This window comes from Loxodonta africana, chromosome 7 (genome assembly GCF_030014295.1).
Source record: "Loxodonta africana isolate mLoxAfr1 chromosome 7, mLoxAfr1.hap2, whole genome shotgun sequence".
NCBI lineage: Eukaryota > Metazoa > Chordata > Mammalia > Proboscidea > Elephantidae > Loxodonta > Loxodonta africana.
The window spans coordinates 36,463,520-36,485,161 of NC_087348.1; the positions used below are offsets into that span (position 1 = coordinate 36,463,520).

General features: G+C 42.3%; 1 protein-coding gene across 11 annotated transcripts in view; it reads left to right on the plus strand.

The window, feature by feature from the left end:
• AMBRA1 (autophagy and beclin 1 regulator 1) overlaps nucleotides 1-21,642 on the plus strand; it is a 181,324-nt gene that overhangs the window by 44,100 nt on the left and 115,582 nt on the right. For 7 of the 11 annotated variants that reach the window (XM_064288201.1, XM_064288199.1, XM_064288196.1 and 4 more), the window contains 6 exons: nucleotides 2,554-2,809; nucleotides 3,180-3,238; nucleotides 3,779-3,962; nucleotides 4,619-4,791; nucleotides 5,733-5,799; nucleotides 6,362-7,815. In XM_064288201.1, coding sequence (XP_064144271.1) covers nucleotides 2,675-2,809; nucleotides 3,180-3,238; nucleotides 3,779-3,962; nucleotides 4,619-4,791; nucleotides 5,733-5,799; nucleotides 6,362-7,815 — 2,072 coding nt within the window. In that variant the 5' untranslated portion in view covers nucleotides 2,554-2,674. The remainder of the gene's footprint in view (nucleotides 1-2,553; nucleotides 2,810-3,179; nucleotides 3,239-3,778; nucleotides 3,963-4,618; nucleotides 4,792-5,732; nucleotides 5,800-6,361; nucleotides 7,816-21,642) is intronic. The other 4 variants (XM_064288203.1, XM_003412257.4, XM_010592095.3 and 1 more) reach the window with 2 other exon arrangements.

Sequence of the window (21,642 nt, forward strand, 5' to 3'; positions counted from 1 at the left end):
GGGAAGACTTTTCTCTGTTGACTCTGGGGAAGGTCCTGTCTCTTTTCAGTTCTGTTCCTTGGTGCTCTTCATTTTATCTCAACCCATCTATGCTTTCTTCTGTGCCTAATATCTCAAAAGTGCTTGGCGTAAGGCATACCCTATAATGATATGACCTCATTAACATAACAAAGAAAACCCTATCCCCAAATGGAATTATATCCACAGGTATAAGCCCCCCCAAAACCAACAAAAAATACATTGCCACTGAGTTGATTTCAACTTGTAGCAACCCTGTAGGACACAGTAGAACTACCCTATAGGGTTTCCAAGCCTGTAATCCTTATGTAAGCAGACTGCCACATTTTTCTCCTGTAGAGCGGCTGGTAGGTCTCCTTTCAGTTAGCAGCCAAGCACTTAACCATCTCCTATGTTGTTGATGTTAGATGCCATCTAGTTGGTTCCGACTCATAGCGACCCTGTGTGAATGAATGAAACAGTGTGTTTAGGGGTTAGGATTTACAGCACATATTTTGGGGGGAAACAATTCGATCCATAACACATGTTAAACCATAAAGTAAAAGGAACAAAATAGTCACATGGTGCCAAAGTAGTAACCACAGATGACTTCCTGATTGTAAAGCGGGAAATGTACCTTTATAAACAAGAGCTCTGACTGTTACAACCTTAACCAAGTGATCATGTTTAGCCAAGTGATCACTAGTGGTAGGACAGTGTGACAATATGTGCCACCTGACGTGCTGTACCATGAGGTACATAACATCACCTATGAAACTTTCTTGCCAAAAACATTTAGCCTGAATCTAATCAAGATTTTAGACCTAACCTGCTGTTGACAGCAAATGCAAGGGATGGAGAGGCAAAGTAAATAGCACTATGAAGAAACAAACAAGTCTGGGATATAAGACATTCTGCAAGTCAACTGTCCTGATTTTAAAAACAAAAAACAGTATAATAAAACTTTGAGGTCGTTCTAGAATAAAAGAGTCTAAAGAAGTATGACATCCAAATTTACTGCTTGAGTCTTGATTGGATTCCGGATCCAAAAAAAGCCACGTATAAAAGATATTTATTTGACACTTGAGATTGTGTTGGCAACTCTTGTCTGGAGGGGGGATGGGAGGATATAGAGAGAGGGAAGCCGGCAAAATTGTCAAGAAAGGAGAGACTGAAAGGACTGACTCAAGAGGGGGAGAGCAAGTGGGAGTAGGGAGTGAGATGTATGTAAACTTACATGTGACAGACTGATTGGATTTGTAAACGTTCACTTGAAGCTTAATAAAAGTTATTTAAAAAAATAAAGATATTTATTTGAACAGTTAGGGAAATTTGAATAAGGACTGAGTATCAGATGATGTTAGGTATGATAACGGTATTGTGCTTATGAAGGAGAATGTCCTTATTCCTAGGAGATACGTAATGAAGTATGTAGGGATAAAGTGTCTTGGTGTCTGCTGCAATGGCTCAGGAAAAAAAAAATTAAAACAACACTTATATATCCATATACCTATCCATAGGTATAGATAAAGAAAATATGACAAATTATTAACAATTCTTGGGTCTGGGTGGTGAGTAACGTGTTTATTGTACTATTTTTTCAGCTTTTCTGTATAAAGTTTTTCATAATAGAGTAGAGGAAATAAGGCTGCAATGAATAACACTTTACATATGTAGATATTCTTTTGAAACATTTTGTTGGGCTTCGTTTTCCATCGTATGGAGGACCTGTAACTTATTCTTTATTTGTTATATATAGGTGTGGGTTTTGTTGCTAGTTGACATTTTAGTGAATGAGAAAAAGGAACTGAAGATGTTCTCTCTTCTCTCCTGTCCTCTACTCTGCAACTTCAGTGGAAAGAAGGAAGAGCGAGAAAGGTCCCACAAAGTAGTAGTTATTGTGCATTTGATTTTAGATACCCAAACCCAAAAACTCATTGCTGTGGAGTCTTTCTGACTCATAGCAACCCTATAGGAACGGTAGAACTGCCCCATAGGGTTTCCAAGGAGCATCTGGTGGATTCGAACCGCCAACCTTTTGATTAGCAGACAAGCTCTTAACCACTGTGCTGCCAGGGCTCCTGATTTTAGGTAGGGGATAGAATTGAAGCTGCTATGTAAGAGCTGTACCTTAAGTAATAGCCTATTCAAATTGCTTACCTGTCCTTTAGTTTGAGGGCTGCCCAAGTGATAAAGAGGAGTGCCAGCAACTGGGGAGGCAGTGTGGCATGGAAGAAGAGGGAAGGTGGTTTTGATTTTGCTTTTAAACCTTTTTTATTAGTAGCAAAATTCTTCCTGCCTGATAAAAAAATAATAGAATTAACAGCTTTATAGAATGTTCTTTTCATTAGATACGAGGCTGAGCTATAGAGAATACAAGAGAAATTTGAGGATGAAATATCTTTGGAAGAAAAATTCTGGGAGAAGGTCTTTTCTGAGAAAGTGGCTTTAAGCATGAAAGAAATACTTTCCCGTTTGAGCTAGAATTATATTTGCAGCGGGAAGCTTCTCTGGTTGCAGAATAGGGATTCTTTGACACTATTCTCCATTCCTTAGATTTCCATGAAGACAACTTACAAGGACCTGAATGGCCTCATTTTAGCTGCTTCAGAGTGTGTGGAGCTGTTGCTTGCTCCTTCATTTCTCGTGCCTGGTGTGACAGTGGCCACTGAGCGCCATGAAGGTTGTCCCAGAGAAGAATGCTGTCCGGATACTGTGGGGGCGAGAACGGGGCACTCGGGCTTTGGGAGCTCAGCGCCTTCTGCAGGAGCTGGTGGAAGATAAAACCCGGTGGATGAAATGGGAGGGCAAGGTAAGAAAAGTGAATATTTTTGACAAAGGATTTGTAGGGGTGATGGTACAATGAGGCCTTAGAATGGGTTAATGGCAGAGAGTTGGGGTGTAATTTATCTTGTGAGGAGAATTTATATGTTTAACTTGGGAGCTGTTTATGAATTTGGAAGAACTTATGGGCTAGAAAAATCTTTTTCCTTTTAGAGCTAGATTTTTTTTCCTGAAGGTAATTTCGATTTGTCTCTGTCAGTTTGTAGCTTGGTCGTTGTCTCTAGTTTTTAAGCCCACAGTGTGAATACAAATCTAGAATGGTTCATGTGCTTTTGAGATAGGGTGAGCCATGGCTTATAAATAATGTATTTTATCTTTTTTTTTTTTCGGTCTCCCAGAGGGTAGAGCTTCCAGATAGTCCACGATCTACCTTCTTACTGGCCTTCAGCCCAGACAGGTATCTAGTATTTATCTATAACTTAACCTTAAGACTTGTGATGGCACTGCTTTCCGTATGTCTGACCTGGCTCTCTCTTCCAACTCAAACCCCTAAAGGCGCTTTGAAGCACTGTATGAACAGAGCTTTACCAGTGCATAAGAAAGGGAATGAAAGTAGATGACCAATGCAAACCATAAAAATAATGGGACTAAGCAATGCAAACTGTACCATTAAGGATCAAAACTTTGAGAGTTTCTTAGTAACAGCCCTTTGCCTGTGTGATGTAGGCTACCAATGGCGTGATAGTTTTCCCAGCTGGAAAAAATATTCTCTGAAGGTGATGTGAGTCATTTGGGGACAGTGTGGAGAAGCCAAATACTTGTTAAAGATCAGGCCATTTGTGTTGTTTGTAGATAGGCTGCCTAATGCCCAAGGCTTAGTTTCTTTCATGCTGGGATGGGGAATAATAGTATCAGTTTTCTGTGTTTTCCAAAGGTGATAAAGTTTGTTACCCTCCCACATGCTTCTCAATTCACTTCCCACTCTTTGATTCCCTAGGACTCTCTTGGCTTCCACCCACGTGAACCATAATATCTATATTACGGAGGTGAAGACTGGCAAATGTGTTCATTCTCTGATTGGACACCGTCGCACTCCATGGTGTGTTACTTTTCATCCCACCATCTCAGGCCTTATTGCTTCTGGCTGCCTAGATGGGGAGGTTAGGATTTGGGATTTACATGTAAGTATTTCCTTTTTTTTGCCCTTTTCTTTGGTATACTAAATGCAGAGACTTGTTTACCACTGAGTTCTTAATCCTGGAAGAGAGACTAACCAGGCTCTTAGGGCTGAATCTGAGTATATGGTAGTCATTGCCCCACTTAACTGGTAGAAAGCCCAGCTCATAGTCCTCAAAGATAAACACCCTATTTAACTATTCTTTCATTTTCCCTTTGTAACATAGTATAGGAGATCCCCAAGATGTATTCAGGATGGGTTTCTGTTGGCGTAAAGCAATAAGTATTGTGCTCTGATTACGGTCATCAAAGCGGGATACTGCTTGTCCATCAGGAAAAGGCTTTGTTCCTGGTGACTGGCCGGTGGGTTGTTGTGCACCATGTTGTACACCAAGCTTGCATTTTTGCAGGCTTCAGAAAGAGGAACTGTGGGTATGCTTATTGTGGGTTGTAGGTGAGAATTGAGCTGATGGAAATAGTTATGTGATAGATCAGCAGCACTGCCAGATCACAGATCTTTTACATCCATTTTTCAGGGAACATATTTAAAGGAGGCCCTGTGAATAGTTATTTTATGTTAAATGGACCTTTCTTGAACTTGTCTTCCCTGTCTGCTGGACCGTTGTAACCTGAGAATATTTGGGATTGGTTTATTTTATAGGGTGGCAGTGAAAGCTGGTTCACGGATAGCAACAATGCCATTGCCTCCCTGGCTTTCCACCCTACGGCTCAGCTCCTGCTGATTGCCACCGCCAATGAGATCCACTTCTGGGATTGGAGTCGACGGGAGCCCTTTGTTGTGGTCAAGACGGCTAGCGAGATGGAACGAGTCCGGTGAGTACCCTGCCCCCGCCCCCCAACAGTGCCTGGCACTGGACTAACATGGCAGAGAATGTGTACACCTGCTGTTATCCCTGCTTAGGGCAAGTTATTGTCCCTGGGGCTCCTCCTACTTTTAAAGTGGCTGGCCAATCATCTGGGAAGCAGTTCATTTCAGGTGTCTCTTACTGGTGTTACTTCTGGTTCTCTGTAGAAGTGGGTCATTAGAATCCATTTTAGGCTTAAAGCTATCTGGGTTTAGGATAGAATCCTCTCTTTGGGAAAAATGAAAGATATTTAGGTGATATTTTAGTAGCTTGGTGGGTAATTGCTCATCCCTGGTTGTTGTGTATATCAACTGGAAGATGGAGATATAAGCATGTATCAAATCTGCTAGTTGATATTTATTTAGCCCTTAAAATCAAAACACATATTGCCTGAATTAAAGTGGATGAATTGCCTTCTTTTGGTCCTCCTGATACTGCAGTTGAATATAGGCTAATTTTTTAGTCTAAGCTATGTCAGTTGATGCAGGGACTGTTTGTTCACGGTCACCAGAACTCATGCTTCTTAACAGCATAGCTGCTGTCTGAGGGGAGAGCTGAATCAGTGGCAGAACATGGGCGTGTGCTGTTGCTTTATTCTTATGATGGGCTCTTAGATGTGGCAAATGGCATCCTTAATGTAGCTGTTTGCTGGGTTGGAAGCCTGGATATTTTTCAAAAGTGAAATTATTATCTTAGTGATACATATTCCCTTACTCTGGCAAGTGTGAGGCAGTAATGAGGCATTGAGCCCTATTATTTTAATTTCTTTGAAAGTTTTGAAACTCTTTAGCATAAAGTAGATGTCCGAGTAATCCCACATTTATCAGTAAAATTGAACCCAAGTTTCCTCTTTTCAGTTAGCATAATCTTTCAATGTGTGTTTTTCTCTCTAATTTTCTATGTTTTCAGTTTGGTGAGATTTGATCCCCTTGGACACTACTTACTCACAGCAATTGTTAACCCTTCTAATCAGCAGGTAAGTTAGTTAGCATTTTCAACTCCATCTAAACTGTGGGTTGTTGTCTGAAGTAGTACCCTATTTCTCATTATATTAGACTCTCATTCTCAGTGCCCAAGTGCTCCTTTCCATTCAAGATACGAAACTAGCTTCAGACTGTGTTTTCAAAATTATAGCTGTAATCTTGACACGAGAGTCATTTCTGAAGCCTCTGAGTGATTGCTTCGTTAGAAGTAACCAGGCAGTGTTGGATGGCTTGTCATTCATGTGTGTCTGGCTGGTTGACATTTTGCTTTTCCTCACTGCCCCCGTGTTGTGGAGATGCCTTTTGCAAGAGAATTGGTTTGCCATCTGTACTCATTCAGATGTGTTGCTAATTGAAAGTGTATAATTTAATAATATACGATTATTCTAAATGATAAGCTAGTTAGAAGTTCTCAGTGCTTTAGGGATAAAGAGCTCTTATTTATCTATGAATGCTGTTTTCCTTGGATGATTATCGGTAGTTTTCTGATTTACCTAGAGGTTCTACCTAACTGCCTTGCTCTATCCTCCTGCCCTACTCTGGTCCACGCTGCAGGGTGATGACGAACCAGAGATTCCCATAGATGGGACAGAATTATCCCACTACCGCCAGCGCGCCCTCCTGCAATCACAGCCAGTTCGCCGGACACCTCTCCTCCATAATTTCCTGCACATGCTGTCCTCCCGCTCCTCTGGCATCCAGGTGGGAGAGCAAAGCACGGTGCAAGATTCCGCCACCCCCTCACCCCCACCGCCTCCCCCTCAGTCCGCCACGGAGCGTCCCAGGACTTCCGCTTACATCAGGCTCCGACAGCGGGTCAGTTACCCCACAGCTGAGTGCTGCCAGCACCTTGGGATCCTGTGCCTTTGCAGCCGCTGCTCTGGCACTCGAGTTCCTTCCCTCTTGCCACACCAGGACAGTGTCCCCCCTGCTTCTGCCAGAGCTACTACCCCTTCCTTTTCTTTTGTACAGACCGAGCCCTTCCATCCCCCGGAGCAGGCTTCGTCAACGCAGCAGGACCAGGGCCTCCTGAACCGGCCGTCTGCCTTCAGTACAGTCCAGAGCAGCACCGCCGGCAACACGCTCCGCAACCTCAGTCTGGGTCCTACCCGTCGCTCGTTGGGAGGCCCTCTGTCTAGCCACCCTTCTAGATATCACCGAGAAATGGCTCCTGGGCTGACAGGATCTGAGTGGACCCGGACAGTCCTCAGTCTGAACTCCCGCTCTGAGGCAGAATCCATGCCCCCGCCCAGAACCAGTGCCTCTTCAGTCAGTTTGTTGTCGGTGCTGAGACAGCAGGAAGGTGGCTCTCAGGCATCAGTGTATACTTCAGCCACAGAAGGGAGGGGTTTTCCAGCTTCGGGGTTGGCAGCTGAGTCAGATGGAGGGAATGGCTCCAGCCAAAACAACTCAGGCAGCATTCGCCATGAACTTCAATGTGACCTGAGACGCTTCTTCTTGGAATATGACCGGCTTCAGGAGCTGGACCAGAGCCTGAGTGGGGAAGCTTCCCAGACCCAACAGGCCCAGGAAATGCTCAACAATAACATTGAATCTGAGAGACCAGGCCCCTCCCACCAGCCCACCCCTCACAGCAGTGAGAACAACTCCAATCTGTCCCGTGGCCACCTGAACCGCTGTCGGGCCTGCCACAATCTCCTGACCTTCAACAACGATACCTTGCGCTGGGAAAGAACCACACCTAACTACTCCTCTGGTGAGGCCAGCTCCTCCTGGCAGGTCCCCAGTACCTTTGAGGGCGTGCCATCAAGTGGCAGCCAGTTGCCACCTCTTGAGCGGACTGAGAGCCGAACGCCCAGCTCCAGCAGGCTGGAGTTGAGCAGCTCTGCTAGTCCGCAGGAAGAGAGGACTGTGGGGGTGGCCTTTAACCAGGAGATAGGCCACTGGGAAAGAATTTACACTCAGTCCAGCAGATCTGGAACTGTATCCCAGGAGGCCTTACATCAGGATATGCCTGAGGAAACCTCGGAGGAAGATTCACTCAGGAGGTAAGCAGGTGCTCTCGACTTTTCGCTCATTTCTTACTTTTCTCCTATCTCCTCCTTCAGTCCTAGAGATGTTGTGGCTCTATCTGGAGTGTCTGGGACCCATGCATCCGGTTCTGATCTCCCTAGCTTCCATTGCCTCTTCTTGGAAAATTTTGCTCTGGTGCCAGAGCACCAGGGCCTCACAGTGTGAGTCAGTTGCCTCTGCTAGCTCTCTTTCTGACTAAGCTCGTGTGATTTTCAGCCTTGAAAGGAAAGCATAGATTAGGTTAGAGAAGCATAGAGCCATTGCCTTCCTCTACCCTGCTTTTTGACCTTGAGGGATCGTATATACAGGACAAGTTATTCAGAACGCCTCAGAATAAATAGTGAAAGAGGATCCTGCTTGGGACAGGTTAGTATATTAGCTTTCTTCAGTTGTGTCGCTTTAGACAACTGTATTTACTTCTTAAACCTTATCTTTTGGAACATTGCAGGTTGACAAAAAGAAAGGGAAAACATACATACACATCAAGGAAAATGATATCTTCTTAGAGATAATATGTTTTTGGGCAGCAAGTTAGTTCAGTGAAGACTCTTTGAATGGACCTTCAGATGAGTATTCATCTCAGGGCGGGGAAGGCCTTTCTGTGCTTGGATTGGCATCCCAGCCAGCTCTTTCATGGAAGAAACAGAGTGGGTGTAGTTGCCCGCCCACCACATGTTCCACGTATGGCTGTGCGCGCATCTCTCTTGATTTATTAGGGACTTCTTTCTGTAATTCTCTAAAGGTCAAATCTAGCGTAATCACCAACTCCCAGAATATGCTTGTTGGATCCAAACAGCATATTGCTCTGCTTACATCCTCTGTTGAAGCAACTGAAATTTCTCTGACATAAGCTTCTAAGGAGGATGGGAATATGGATTATGCACATAATGTACTTGTTATTTTGGGAGGGTGCTGTAGATAGTCACTCAGTCAGTAAGTATTTCTTGAATGGTTACAGTTTTTTTTTCCAGCACTGTGCTGGGCACTCTGGGGAATAGAAAAGACTTGTAATACACAGTCTTTGCCCACAGGGAGTGTACAGTGTTATTGTGGAGATAAGACTGACTGACATGAAATTATGTAACAAGTGTACACAATCAAGCACTTCATTATGTGGTAGTGGTGTTGTTGAATGCACTTGCATAGACTCTTGACTCATAGCAACCCCTTTTGACAGAGTAGAACTACTCCATAGGGTTGTCTAGGTTGTAATCTTTATGGGACCAGATTGCCAAGTCTTTATCCCAAGGAGCGGCTGGGTGGGTTTGAACCACCAACCTTTCAGTTAGCAGCTAAGCACTTCACCGTTACACCACCAGGGCTTGTTCTTTATATGGTACTAAGATTAAATGTAGTTTGATTACAGAGAAAGGGAAGTATAATCAAGGAAGGCTTTACAAAATCACATCTTTAGAGACGGTTAGAATTTGGAGAAGGAAAGACCTTTTTGTTTTAGGAGAATAACACATACTAAGGGAGGAAAACTAAAACCAAAGCCGTTGCCGTCTAGTCGATTTCAACCCATAGCGACCTTATAGGACAGAGTAGAACTGCCCCATAGAGTTTCCAAGGAGTGCCTGGTGGATTTGAACTGCTGACCTTTTGGTTAGCAGCTGTAGCACTTAACCACTGTGCCACCAGGGTTTCCAGGAAAGGACTTCGTATATGCAAGATATTAGGTAGTTACTAAGGGCTTGGAGAGGGGAATAGAGAGATATTTGGTTGGATATAAAAGGCAGACAAAATCGTAGAGGTTGTTACTATGCCCATATGACTGGGACCAGTTCCTGGCTTTGGAATATTTTGCTTGCACCATGGCCCATGTTATGAACCTGGTACTCTTGTCTTCCTCCTTATCAAGAGAGGTGAGAAGGTAGCAAGCACAGTGCTGGACATACAGTAGGCACTTTAAAATGTTTTGAAGGTAGCCTTGAAAGGATTGTCTTCAATTACTTACTGCTCTAAGAAGACTACCCATTCCTGTTTCATAGTACCATTGGGCTTCTGGTCAGCTTTTGTCCCTCCTGCTTTAGCAATATCTCTTCCCATGTGTTCTGAGAAATACCCAAGTGGCTTAATATACACCCTACTGTTTGAAATAATTAAAGATACCAATTATTGAGGGCCTACTATTAAACACCAGTTACTGAGGACCAATCTCTGGAGAAGGACATCATGCTTGGTATAGGACAGGGTCAGCAAAAAAGAGGAAGACCATCAAGGAGTTGGATTAACACAGTGGCTGCAATAGTGGGCTCAAACACAGCAACGATTAGGAGGGTAGTACAGATGGGCAGTGTTTCCTTCTGTTGTATGTAGAGTTGCTATGAGTCAGAATTGACGTGACAGCACCTAACAACATCAGTGTGTTGGGTACTCAGTTCTTGGCTTTGCATTATTTCTGATTTCCACAACAGCTCTGTGCAAGGCAGGTATTAAGTTTCCCATCTTACAGTTGAGAAAAGTGAGGCCCAGGGAAATTGAGTTTCTTATTAAAGGTCATATAGTAGGTTGCTGAGTAAGAGTTTTGAACTCTGGTCTCCATGACTCAGAGATCTTTCTGAGCTATTCTCCACAATATATTATTTTTCAGTAGACCATTTTTGTTTATTTCATTTAATTTTTTATTATGGAAATCTTCAAATATATATACAAGTGAAAAGCATAATGAATGAACTTCCATGTACCTGTAATCTGACTTCACAAATTAGCAACAGTTGGCAAGCCTTCTTTCATCAACAGCCGCCACCTACTGCCCCCAGCTAGATGATGTGTGATTTCTTCTGTTCGTACTTCACTGTGTTTCTCTAGAGCAGTGCTGTCCAGTAAAACCTTCACAGTGATAGAAATGTTCTGTATCTGTGGTCTTCAATATGGAAGTCCCTAGCCACATGTACTTATAAATGTGGCTGAAGTGATCTGAGGAATGACATTTTTAATTTTTAAAATTTTAACTCATTTAAATTTAAATAGCCACATTGTACACCTAGAATATTAATAACCATTTTTAAATAAAGCAGGCCATTTAAAACCCAGAAACTAGTAAGAATTCACCCCAAAATTTTAAGTATTCTGTTTATTTATTTATTTTTCGGGGTGACAAAAAGTATTATGTGTTTGTGGTTTTAAAAAAGTTCAAGCATTTAAGATATACACTAGAAAATGAGGCCCCTTTTCATCCTGCTGTAAACAATTTAATATATATATAATTTTTTTTCCTTTAAAATATACACATAGCAAGCACATGGCTGTTACTGTAAAACAGTATATTAATTCAGAGAAAGCAAAAGTCCTTCTTGGACCCCCACCCAATTCCATTCTTCTCCCTAGGAAACCAATGTCTTTGGTGTGGGGTATGCCTTTTGATCTCTTCACAAATAATCATAAATAATAAAACATTGGCTGACAGCTGACTCAAAAGTGAAGTATATTGTAAAATATTTTAAGTGTACTCCCCTTCAAGAAGGAGCACCACTTTCTCTTAAATTGAGTGGCTGCATTCTGGTGTAAATCACTAATACAAACAAGTGCTGTTTTCTAAGGGGCTGATATTCCCCAGCTGATGAGCCAGCCCTTGTTTCTGTTTCTCCAGCAGGTGTCACTGTTGGGCTGCTGCTGCTGCTGGGCTAGGCTGGCTGGGAAGAAAAGAGGGCGTTTTACTGTTTGTGGAGCCCTGATAGCATAGAGGTTAAGCATTTGGCTGCTAACCAAAAGGTCAGCAGTTCGAATCCACCAGCCACTCCTTGGGAGCCCTATGGGGCAGTTCTACTCTGTCCTGTAAGGTTGCTACGAGTCGAAATTGACCCGACGGTAATGGGTTTTTTGGTTTTTACTGTTTGTGTGACAAAGCCTGTGTATAGTCTTTGTAGGTGACGATTACTATGTGAGTGGAGCTCACAAAAGGTGATTGTACTTGAAGGGAGAGGGTTTTGTCCTCTGGCCTTGTAGTGGGAGATAGACTAAAGAAAAACGTTTTAATCCTTGGTGCTGCTGGCATAATTAATGGTGTTTGCAAATAGTGAGAATCTTAATAGGCACACAGTGTGTATTTCAGTATAGCTCTATGCTGCTATATGTTCATAACCAATACACAGTTTGTCTCTTTTCACCTGTGGGAAGTGAAGGTTGAGCTATCTGTGTAGCCTGGCTCCAGCTTACAACTTGGGTGACAGGCCCTTTGCTTCCCCAAAAGAAACTTCATTTTCATTTGGATAGTGCAGGCTTTAGCAGAAGATGATCAGGTTGTTGTGGGTCCTTGGAATAGGATTCCCAGTAGGCTTTCAAAACTGCCGTTAGGGAAAGGAGAAACTCATTTAAGTAACACCTTAAAACTGGAGGGAACCTAGAGCTCATGTAGTCCAGCCTCTTTGTTTATCGGTGAGAAAACTTAAATACAGAGAGAGGAAGTGACCTTAAAGAGGTGCTTGTGGCAAAGCTGGAACCCCTGGATCCTGATCCAGAAGAGGCCACACTTTGCTCCACTTCATTTGAAATTAGTGCTTTCCTGTAGTGGTTTTCTCCCTCAAAGCCTCTATTGCTTAGCAGATCGTTGCCTGAGGGGACACTTCAGTTAACTCTCATTGTAAAAAATTAGAGGTCTGATAGATGATTTGTAATGATGGGATAGAAAATTATATTGGTGAAGAATGAGCTTCTTGGATCAAGTAGACACATGAGACTATGTTGGCATCTCCTGTCTGGAGGGGAAAAGGGAGGGTGAGGGGATCAGAAGCTGGCCTAATGGGCTAGAAGAGAGAGAGTGGAGTGAAGGAGTATGCTGTTCCATTAGGGGAAGAGCAGTTAGAAGTATATAGCAAGATGTGTATAAATTTTTGTACGCGAGACTGACTTGATTTGTAAACTCTCACTTAAAGTACAATAAAAAAAAAAGTAATCTCAGGGATATTCACAGTTAAAATGCCAACAACTGGGGTATAAAATTGGGCTAAACCCTTTCCCCCCAACCAAATTATTTCTGTGCCCCTTCTCCAGAGACATAACAAGGCCTTGGGTCTGAGATTGAGTGTGTCCTGAGAACTGATGTCTTTTCGTCTTTACTTCAGCCCAGTAGCATGAAATTTGCTCCAGGACGTTGAAGGGTAGAGTTAGAAGCTCACATTGGATTTCTAAGTTTCTTAGGTTTTTGCGAGGGAATTGCTTTGGTGTTTGGAGCATTCTGAAGCCTCTTGAGTGTTCATGGTGGGCCAGTCAGACTTGTTGGAGCCCTCAGCTGAAATATTGGTGGAGGGAAATAAATGGATATGTCTGCAGGGCTAATTATGGGTCCATAAGAGAGGAGAAGGCAACCTAGGGAGGGGTCCCACTTCAGTAGTTTTTCTGTGGCACTGACCCACCTGAGTCAAAATAGAGTATGTATTTAAAATCCTTCCCTGTTTCTTTGGCTAGGGAATATACCCAATTTATTATTCAGAACCTAGCATAACTGTCACCTTCTCTTTGGGGAAACCTTGGCTGACTGCTCCAGATAATCACTTCCCACTCCTTGCTGCTTCTGTACTAGATGCTTGCTCGTCATATTGTACCTGTGAAAAAAATTGTTTGTTTACCTCTCTCAGTGAGCTCCCTGAAGGCAGTGATTATGTCTGTATCCTTACTGTACCTAGAGTACTACCTGGCACATAGCAGATGCTCAATAAATGGTAGTTGAATAAATGGAATTGAGATTATATCCCCTATGATTCAGTATGCAGCGCAAATACTTTTGGCTTTTTTAGTAAAAACAAATATTTTTTAAAAGAAGATCCATCATTTTATCACATGCTTTAATCTTACAGAGTCATTGGCTGCATGATGAGTGATACTCGGTACTTGTCGAATGAGTTTAGTGGCTTTACCTGGAGTTGTACATGGAAGACGCCTTCTATAACTTAAGCTCAGGTGATAACAAATTTGTTCCTCTGATATTTCCCTGTTGTGCCATGCTACTAAGTTGTGAATTTGTTCTCCTGAAGTCTGTAATAAGTCCTATGCACCTGGTCACTTGTCTTTTATGACTCAGGGCTTGCACATTGCTTGAATGTGGCATCATATATGGCTTCTTCTTGAGGCCGTTCTGTGGGTTTTTGGTTTGGCATCTCATTGATACTCATATTTCTGCCAGTCAATGCTGCTGTTTTTTCTCCTTATAGACTCCTCTTCAGTCTTAATGATGGTATACTTGGGCCTTGATAGAGTCAGAAATAGATGTGAATAATACAAATTAAATGTAACAGTTCTGTTTTCGTTTGGTGCTTAATGTTTCTTGTAACCTCTGTGGAAGGCTTTCACTGAATTTGCTTAGAAGGAGAATGTTTGGGGTTGGTTGAGGTAGATGCTCTCATCTTTTTTTTTGAGGGGGGGCAGTTTCTGAGTCATTAGAACCAAATCCCTGTTAGTTTGGAGGTGATTTTGGTTCTTTTTTTTCTCCCAGAGGGCAAAATCCTTACATTGAAAAAGTTTAGCTCCACTTCTAATTATAAAGAGTGTGAATGACTGCCCCTAAAAAATGGGGAACTATTGATTTTAGTATTCAAGAGACAATAAACCCTTCCTAACTTTTGATTTCTGTTTACTCATAAGTTTGCCCTTTGAGGACAAAGAATAGAGAAGGATCCTCAACTAAGGGAATTTCATTTGTGGTATGGGCAAATCCTGCCTTGTTCCTGCTGGGGAAAAAGAGAAGCAGGTATTGAGAAATCCAAAAGGAGGCAAAGCACATGGTGGAATTATGCAGCTCAGTTTTGAGAGAAGTAAGGAAAGCTGGGGGAAGGTAAACCCAGGCCTTTGAGGAGAGAGCTGAGGAGTATGTTCAAGGGATGACCCATGCATGAGCTTTGGCATGGAGATATTAAGGACAGAGCTAAGGCTCTGTAACCCTGAGAATTGGGCTTGTGAAATAATTATTCTGTGATCGATCAGCTCATTCATTCAATTAAATACTTACTAAACACCTACTGTGTGCCGGGTACTATTTAAGTGCGGGCAATACCAGCAGTTGACAAAAGCTTTGCATTCATGGACTCATTCAGATGGGAGCGAGACAGATAATAAACAAGTAAGTAAAATACCTAGTATTCCAGATGGTGATAAGAGGGAGGAAAAAAATTATATGTATAAGAGGGTTGCAGCTTTAAATAGTGTAACCAGAGGAGGCCTCTCTGATAAGGTGACTCAGGAGCAGAAACCTCAAGGAAGCGAGGAAGAAACCCTGTAGATACTGGAGGCAAGGACATTCCAGGCGGAGGGAGGAGCAAATGCAAAGTCTCCGAGGCGCTTGGCATAGCACTGGAGCACAGCAAGGGATGGAGTGATAGAAGATGAAGTTAGGCCACAGGGGCTAGATCATGCAGGACCTTCTAAGCCGTTTAAGGGATTTTATTTCTTACTCTGAGTGATTTGGGAAGCTATCAGAAGTGGAATAGCATGATCTGACTTATATTTCAAAAGGATAACTCTGGCCACTGCTTGAGAATAGACTGAAGAGGCTCTGCTAAGAAGGGTCAATTAAAGTTAGGCAAACAGCACACACTTTTAGATTAATTTGTGTCTTGGGACTGTGGTAAAAACCAAAAGTGGTAGTCGGCGGCTCTGTGTCAGAATAAGAAAGACCTGAAACGCTCGGATGAAGAGGCACTAAATTAATAAATAAGTAAAACCTCTCAGCACGCATATTATCTGCAACAAAGCCGCCACCTCCTCCCCCCCCAAAAAAGAAGGTATCTTATTTTTTTCAGAGCCTGAAAAATCTATGGTGAGCAAAGGAGCATAAATGGAAATTTTTAAACAATTGTTTTTTTCTGCTTATAAAACTAATGCTAGTTTATTTGTAAAAATTCAAATGTCACAAAAATATGTGATGTAGGAAGGGAATGTTTGTGTCGTGCCACTGCCGGGTTATAACCACTGTTAACAAGTTGTGTATGTTAATTTCAGATTTTTTTCTATGCAAATGAAAATACTTTTTTTTTTCCTCTATTTTTAAAGGTGGGCTCATACTAAATCTGCTCTTTTGCTGGTTACATATTTCACTTCATATGTCATGGACATTTTCCCTTGATATATAGAGAGCCTGCATTCTTTTTAATAATTGCATAGTATTCCATCAGTTGAATACACCGTAATTTATTAAACCAGTCCCCTACTGATGGAATTTGGATCGTTTCCTGTTTTCGTTTTTACAAACAATGCTGCATCATCTTTGAATATTTGCACAGGTGTTTCTAGGGGATGACTCTCTGGAAGTGGAATTGCCGGGACCAAATTCATTAAATGAATTTGCCATTCACTTAGTGGTAAATGACAGTTAATTGCATAGAATTCATTATTACTGATTTGAGATATGTAGAATATTTTCTATTTTTTTGTTTTATTTTAGTGAACATAATTTTATAGATATGGCTGTCACTGCTGGGACTCCTAATTCTGTTTTTTTCTCCACATGGTCTTTAGTTTCTCAGTAGCAGATTCTCCTACCACTGGGTTTTCAGGAATCTACTCCTCCAGGTTGAGAAGGACTTCTGTATTATCAGTTTTAACTATCTGCCACCTGGACGTGTATGTGTTTTTTCCCAGCACCTTTGTATGAGGGAGACATAGCCTTGTTTCATTTCTGCCATTCACTTAACATACTGTCCTTGGACTTCTGTGTCTTGTTAAATAATCGGGACAATCTGAGCATCTCTTGCCCCATCGTAAGGCAAGAGCTCTTAAATATTTGACTCTTTGTCTTCAGGGGTAGTTAGGCAACCCATTTCTCTTGTCTTTGGCAATATGGGAATGAGAATGGGGTAGAGGAGAGGTGCCATTGCTGATAACCTTTTTCACCTTTGCTGCTCACCTGTCAAAGTAAATGACTCTTTGAGCCTCTTGGAATTCTGAGTTTGATCCCTACCTATACCCTCTGTATCAGGGGTTGGCAAACTTTATCTGTAAAGGGCCAGGCAGTAAATGTTTTAGGCTCTGTGGGCCAGACAGTTTCTGTTGCAACTACTCAGCTCTGCCGTTGTAGCACGGAAGCAGCCATGGACAACATGTAAATGAGTGGGGCTGTGTTCCAATAAAACTTGTATTTATGAACACTGACATTTGATTTTCATATAATTTTCACATATCACAAAATATTCTTCTTTTGATGTTTTCAACCACTTAAAAAGTAAAAACCTTCTTAGCTCATAGACTGTACAAAAATAGGCAACAGGCCAGATGTGGCACATAGGCAGGAGTTTGTCAACCCCAGCTTTATTATGTGAATGGGACCTGGAAAAGGAGTCAGGTGCTGTAGTAATAGAAGGCACTATGATAATGAGGGCCCAGAAGAGATAGGTAGCGGGCTCCTGCACTTGTTCCTATTCCCCCTTCCCCTTTGGACTAGATGCCCTAGGTAATGGCTGTTGTGGAATTCTTTGATGGTTAAGAGCAGGCATAAATGCATAAAGACTTTTCTTCTTTCCTCTGCTGTCTGCCAGAAGCAGTGTTCTCCAGCCTCTCTACAAGTGTGTTTGGGAAATTATGGACAAATGAGGAGGCTTGCCCTGGTGATGGGGAGGGCATGAGTCTCCAGGCCCTCCAGGCGTTATGCTTGGCAAGCAGCCCTTCCCCACTGCAGGCCAAATTTGCACCTGTTAGGCTGATCCAGATTATCCCCTGTTGTTCCTCCCTCTGGGGCTGAATGGTGTAGAACAGGCTGTGTACTTTGTATACACACTGAGAACTTGAAAAGATGTAATCGGTTCTGTCAGTTCAGAGGGTTGGAGCGCCACAGGGACTGCAGCGTGGTTTGTATGTGTGCTGCAAATACATTGGGAACAATTTCCTATGTATTCATTCTCCCCCCTTCAGGTCCCCTTCTCCGCTTTTTATCTATTCAGAGTAGTGCTGTAAAGGGTGCATTGGAGGTTTTTCTAAGACAGTAACACCAGGTGTATGGAGTTCTGTTTGCATAATACAAATTTGGTTGTTGTAATCTGTCCCAGCCCATTAGAGCTGTGCAGGTAGCTTCCTCTCCTCCTCGTGGACCTTCTTATATATTTATAGAGGGGGCAGGATCTAGTGCATCTTGTTTCTGCTCCTTCTTGTGATCACTCTTGGTAATGTGTTCTGGTGGGCAAATTTTGCTTTAGTGCTTGGGCCTGTTACATTGATCCAGAGATTGCAAAACAGCCCTCAGGTATGTTTGTTTGGCCCTCACAGTGTTTCTAAAAATTTCACGTTTTCCCCTACATAAATCCAGATTTCTAGATTCTGTTGACAGTACTGGAAAATCTGGCAATAATGGCTTGCAAAAAAAAAAGAAAAAAAAATTTTTTTTTAATGGCTTGCAGTCCCACGTAATAGCTGTTGACAGGAGTTGAGTAGTTGTTGCCCCCTTTATTAAAGGCATGGACTCTCTTGGTGCATTAGTTTATACTGGGCTGACTTCACTATTTATGTTACCTACCTAATTCTGATTTTGAGTTTGTGACCATAGCTCCAGCAAAATGTGTAGATGGCTTTATGTAGGCAGTGCCCTAACACTCTGCTCCACCAGGGGGAGGCACTGGATATCGCAGGACCCTGTCTTCTACTCCACCCAGCTTGCCTAATTGACCCACAGGGGCTCCCCTGCTGGGTGTGGGCTGTCATACTGACAGCCCCCTCACCTGAGAAGCTGCTGCCTGACTTTTTAATAGCAACAATTAACAGACTCCTCCTCTGTTTCCAAAGAGGGAAAGTGGGGGTGCCAAGTTTCTTTGCTGGGCGGGGCTCAGTTTGGTGGGCAGATCACTGTTGTGTCAGGTTATACAGTATGAGAGCAACCTCCCTTTAATGATGGACTGTGTAAAATCTTGGAGAAGAATGCTTGTTCCACTCCCTGTGAGCAGAGCACCTTGGACAGAGGGGTGGGTTCCAACTAAAAAGCCACATAACTTGGCAGGAAATTAAAATCAATCCAGAGTAGGAGTAGAAAATTGTAATTATGAAGGAATCAAAGGCTGAAAGTATGACCTTGTCAGGAAGAGAATTGCAGGTCGTTAATATTGTGCCTTTTTCCATTGCTTCATTAGAGGACATGAGTGTGAATCTTTCTGCTTCTTGTGTTTTTTCCTCCCCTATAAGGTTTTTTTTTTTTTTTTTATAAGGTTTCTTAGTTTTTTCTGTCTCTGTCTCCCTGCTGTGCCCTTAGATCACTTCACCTCAGCAAGGTGGCTTTTATCCTTTCCCTTCTTTGTTCTGGTAGCAGATGTAACCCTTTTAAAATTAAAATCAAGAAGGAGCTCTTTTTTTTTTTTTTCTTTAAACTTCTCCAGTCTAGTGCCTTTCTAGAAGTCTAGCACTTTCTCTTCTCTGCATGCTTTCCTGATGCGTTTTTACACTTGTCTCTTGTGACTTCTCAGGGAGAATTTAGGCAGAAGCTGGACTCAGCATTTTCTGTAAGCTTCTTGAAGGCAGGGCACATAGCTATCATATTTATCCTAACAGAGTTGCTGAATTATTAGTCTCTTGTTTTTGTTTTAAACATTTGCCATTGATTTCAACTCATGGTGACCCCATACGTGTCAGAGTAGAACTATACTTCTTAGGGTTTTCAGTGGCTGATTTTTTGGAAGGAGAGTGCCAGGCCTTTCTTCCAAGGTACCTCTGAGTGAACTCAAGCCTCCAACCTTTTGGTTAGCAGCTGAGTGTATTAACTGTTTGTACCACCCAGGGCTCCTAGTTTCTTGTAGCACCACTAAATCAGGTAGGCTGTGTCAAATGGTATACTATTTTATGAGTGATAAGGTCAGAGGGAGAGAGATATTTCAGACTGTGTTTATTGTGAGCCCTGCTAAAGTGTTAGAGCAGGTAACCTTTGGAAAGCTCTTGGGACAGTATCTTTGGCTGATGGTTTTCAAAGCCTGGTCCCTGGACCAGGAACATGAGCATCTCCTGGGAACGTATTAGAAATACAAGTTTCTGGGCCTCACCTCAGACTTACTGAATCAGAAACTGGGAGGGGAGGGTTGTAACCTGCATTTTTATTAACAAGCCCTCCAAGTGATTCTGATGCACACTAAAGTTAGAGAATACTGTTTTTGACCATTTTAGGAAGTTTTTAGCCACACCCCCAAAACAAACAAAAAACCCTGTAGTACACTTTATATTACCATTACTTTTATTTTTTATTGTGCTTTAGGTGAAAGTTTACAGCTCAAGTTAATTTCTCATACAAAAGTTTATACACAAATTGTTATGTGACACTAGTTACAAGCCTTATGATGTGACAGCACCCCGGGTTTCCCAACCAGCTCCTGTCCTTTCCTGCCTTCTCATCCCGCCTCTGGACAGGAGCAGCCCATTTGGTCTCAAGTATCTGCTTGAACTAAGAAGCACACTCTTCATGAGTATTATTTTATGTTTTATAGTCCAGTCTAATCTTTGTCTGAAGAGTGGGCTTTGGGAATGGTTTCAATTCTGGGTTAACGGAGCGTCCGGGGCCATGGCTTCTAGGGTTCCTCCAGTCTCAGTCATACTATTAAATCTGGTCTTTTTACGTGAATTTGAGTTCTGCGCCATGCTTTTCTCCTGCTCTGTCAGGGACTCTCTGTTTTGTTCCCTGTCAGGGCGACATTACCATTATTTTTCCTTTTGTACCTGTCCCATGTGATTAAGTGCTGTTTTAAAGCTCATAGTATCCTTCGGTTCCCTGTCTTCTGTTTTCTTGTAACTTTTTCTAATGGAAAGGGCTTTGGAGTCCAACAACACTGATTTCAAATCCTGACTCTTCTCTGTGACCTTTGGCAGGCTAAGTAGCCTCTCTGAAACTCAGTTTCCTCAATTGTAAAATCATTGCTGTGAGGGTTAAATGAGGCGAAACATATCAGATATTCTTACAAGTTTAGGAGCTCCAGAAACACCAGCCTCTTCTCCCTTTGCCAATCATTACTCTGCTCAAATAAATCACCTCTTGCCATACTCCTTGCAGATCAGTTTCTGTCTGCTAGTCATCTTCTGGATTTTAAACTTCATGGGATATCTGTGAGATCTCACCATGTGAAATTGGAGTAAGCCGAGAACATGACAAAGTGAGGTGCTTTATAAAGGGAGCATCAAGAATGACTGTTGTGATAGGATTGATGCTAGTTGCTCCCATTAGTCACTTGCAGCAGGACACAATCGAGGTTCTCTTTTAGAAAGTTCACTAACACAGAAGGGAGTTTGGTCCGTTGTAAGGGAGCAGGATATTATTCTCATTTTTCCTGCACTCTTTTACAGTAGTTTATACAAAAGAAACTTTTCTGCCTCTCGATGAGGGAGGAAGCACAAATAGCCTTAATTTCCCAAATTCTAGGGCTACCTTCTGCATTGAGAGGGAGCTATACAGGGCAGAAATAAATTTCAGAAAGATGGGGAGCCTCATTAGAAGAGGTAGGAAACAGCAACAAGTCTTTCTAAGTTGATATTGATCCTTCTGACCAATCACTACTGGGGACCTCAAGCTTTGGACACAGTGAGCAAACTTGCACTGAGTTTTTGTTGTTTAAGGTCTGTTTTCAAATGTCTTATTGAGTTTTTTGGTTTTGTTTTGTTTTGGTAGTCAAGGCTCCTTTGAGTACAGATGTGATTACTTTGGGGCTGTAAGCTAACTTCATGGACTAAGTTTTGTTTTGTTTCCCCTTAATTTATTTATTTAAATTTTTATTGTGCTTTAAGTGAAAGTTTACAAATCAAGTCAATCTCATAGAAAACCTTATATACACTTTGCCACATACTCCTAGTTGCTCTCCGCTTAATGAGGCAGCACACTCCTTCTCTCATCCTGTATTTCCGTGTCTGTTCAGCCAGCT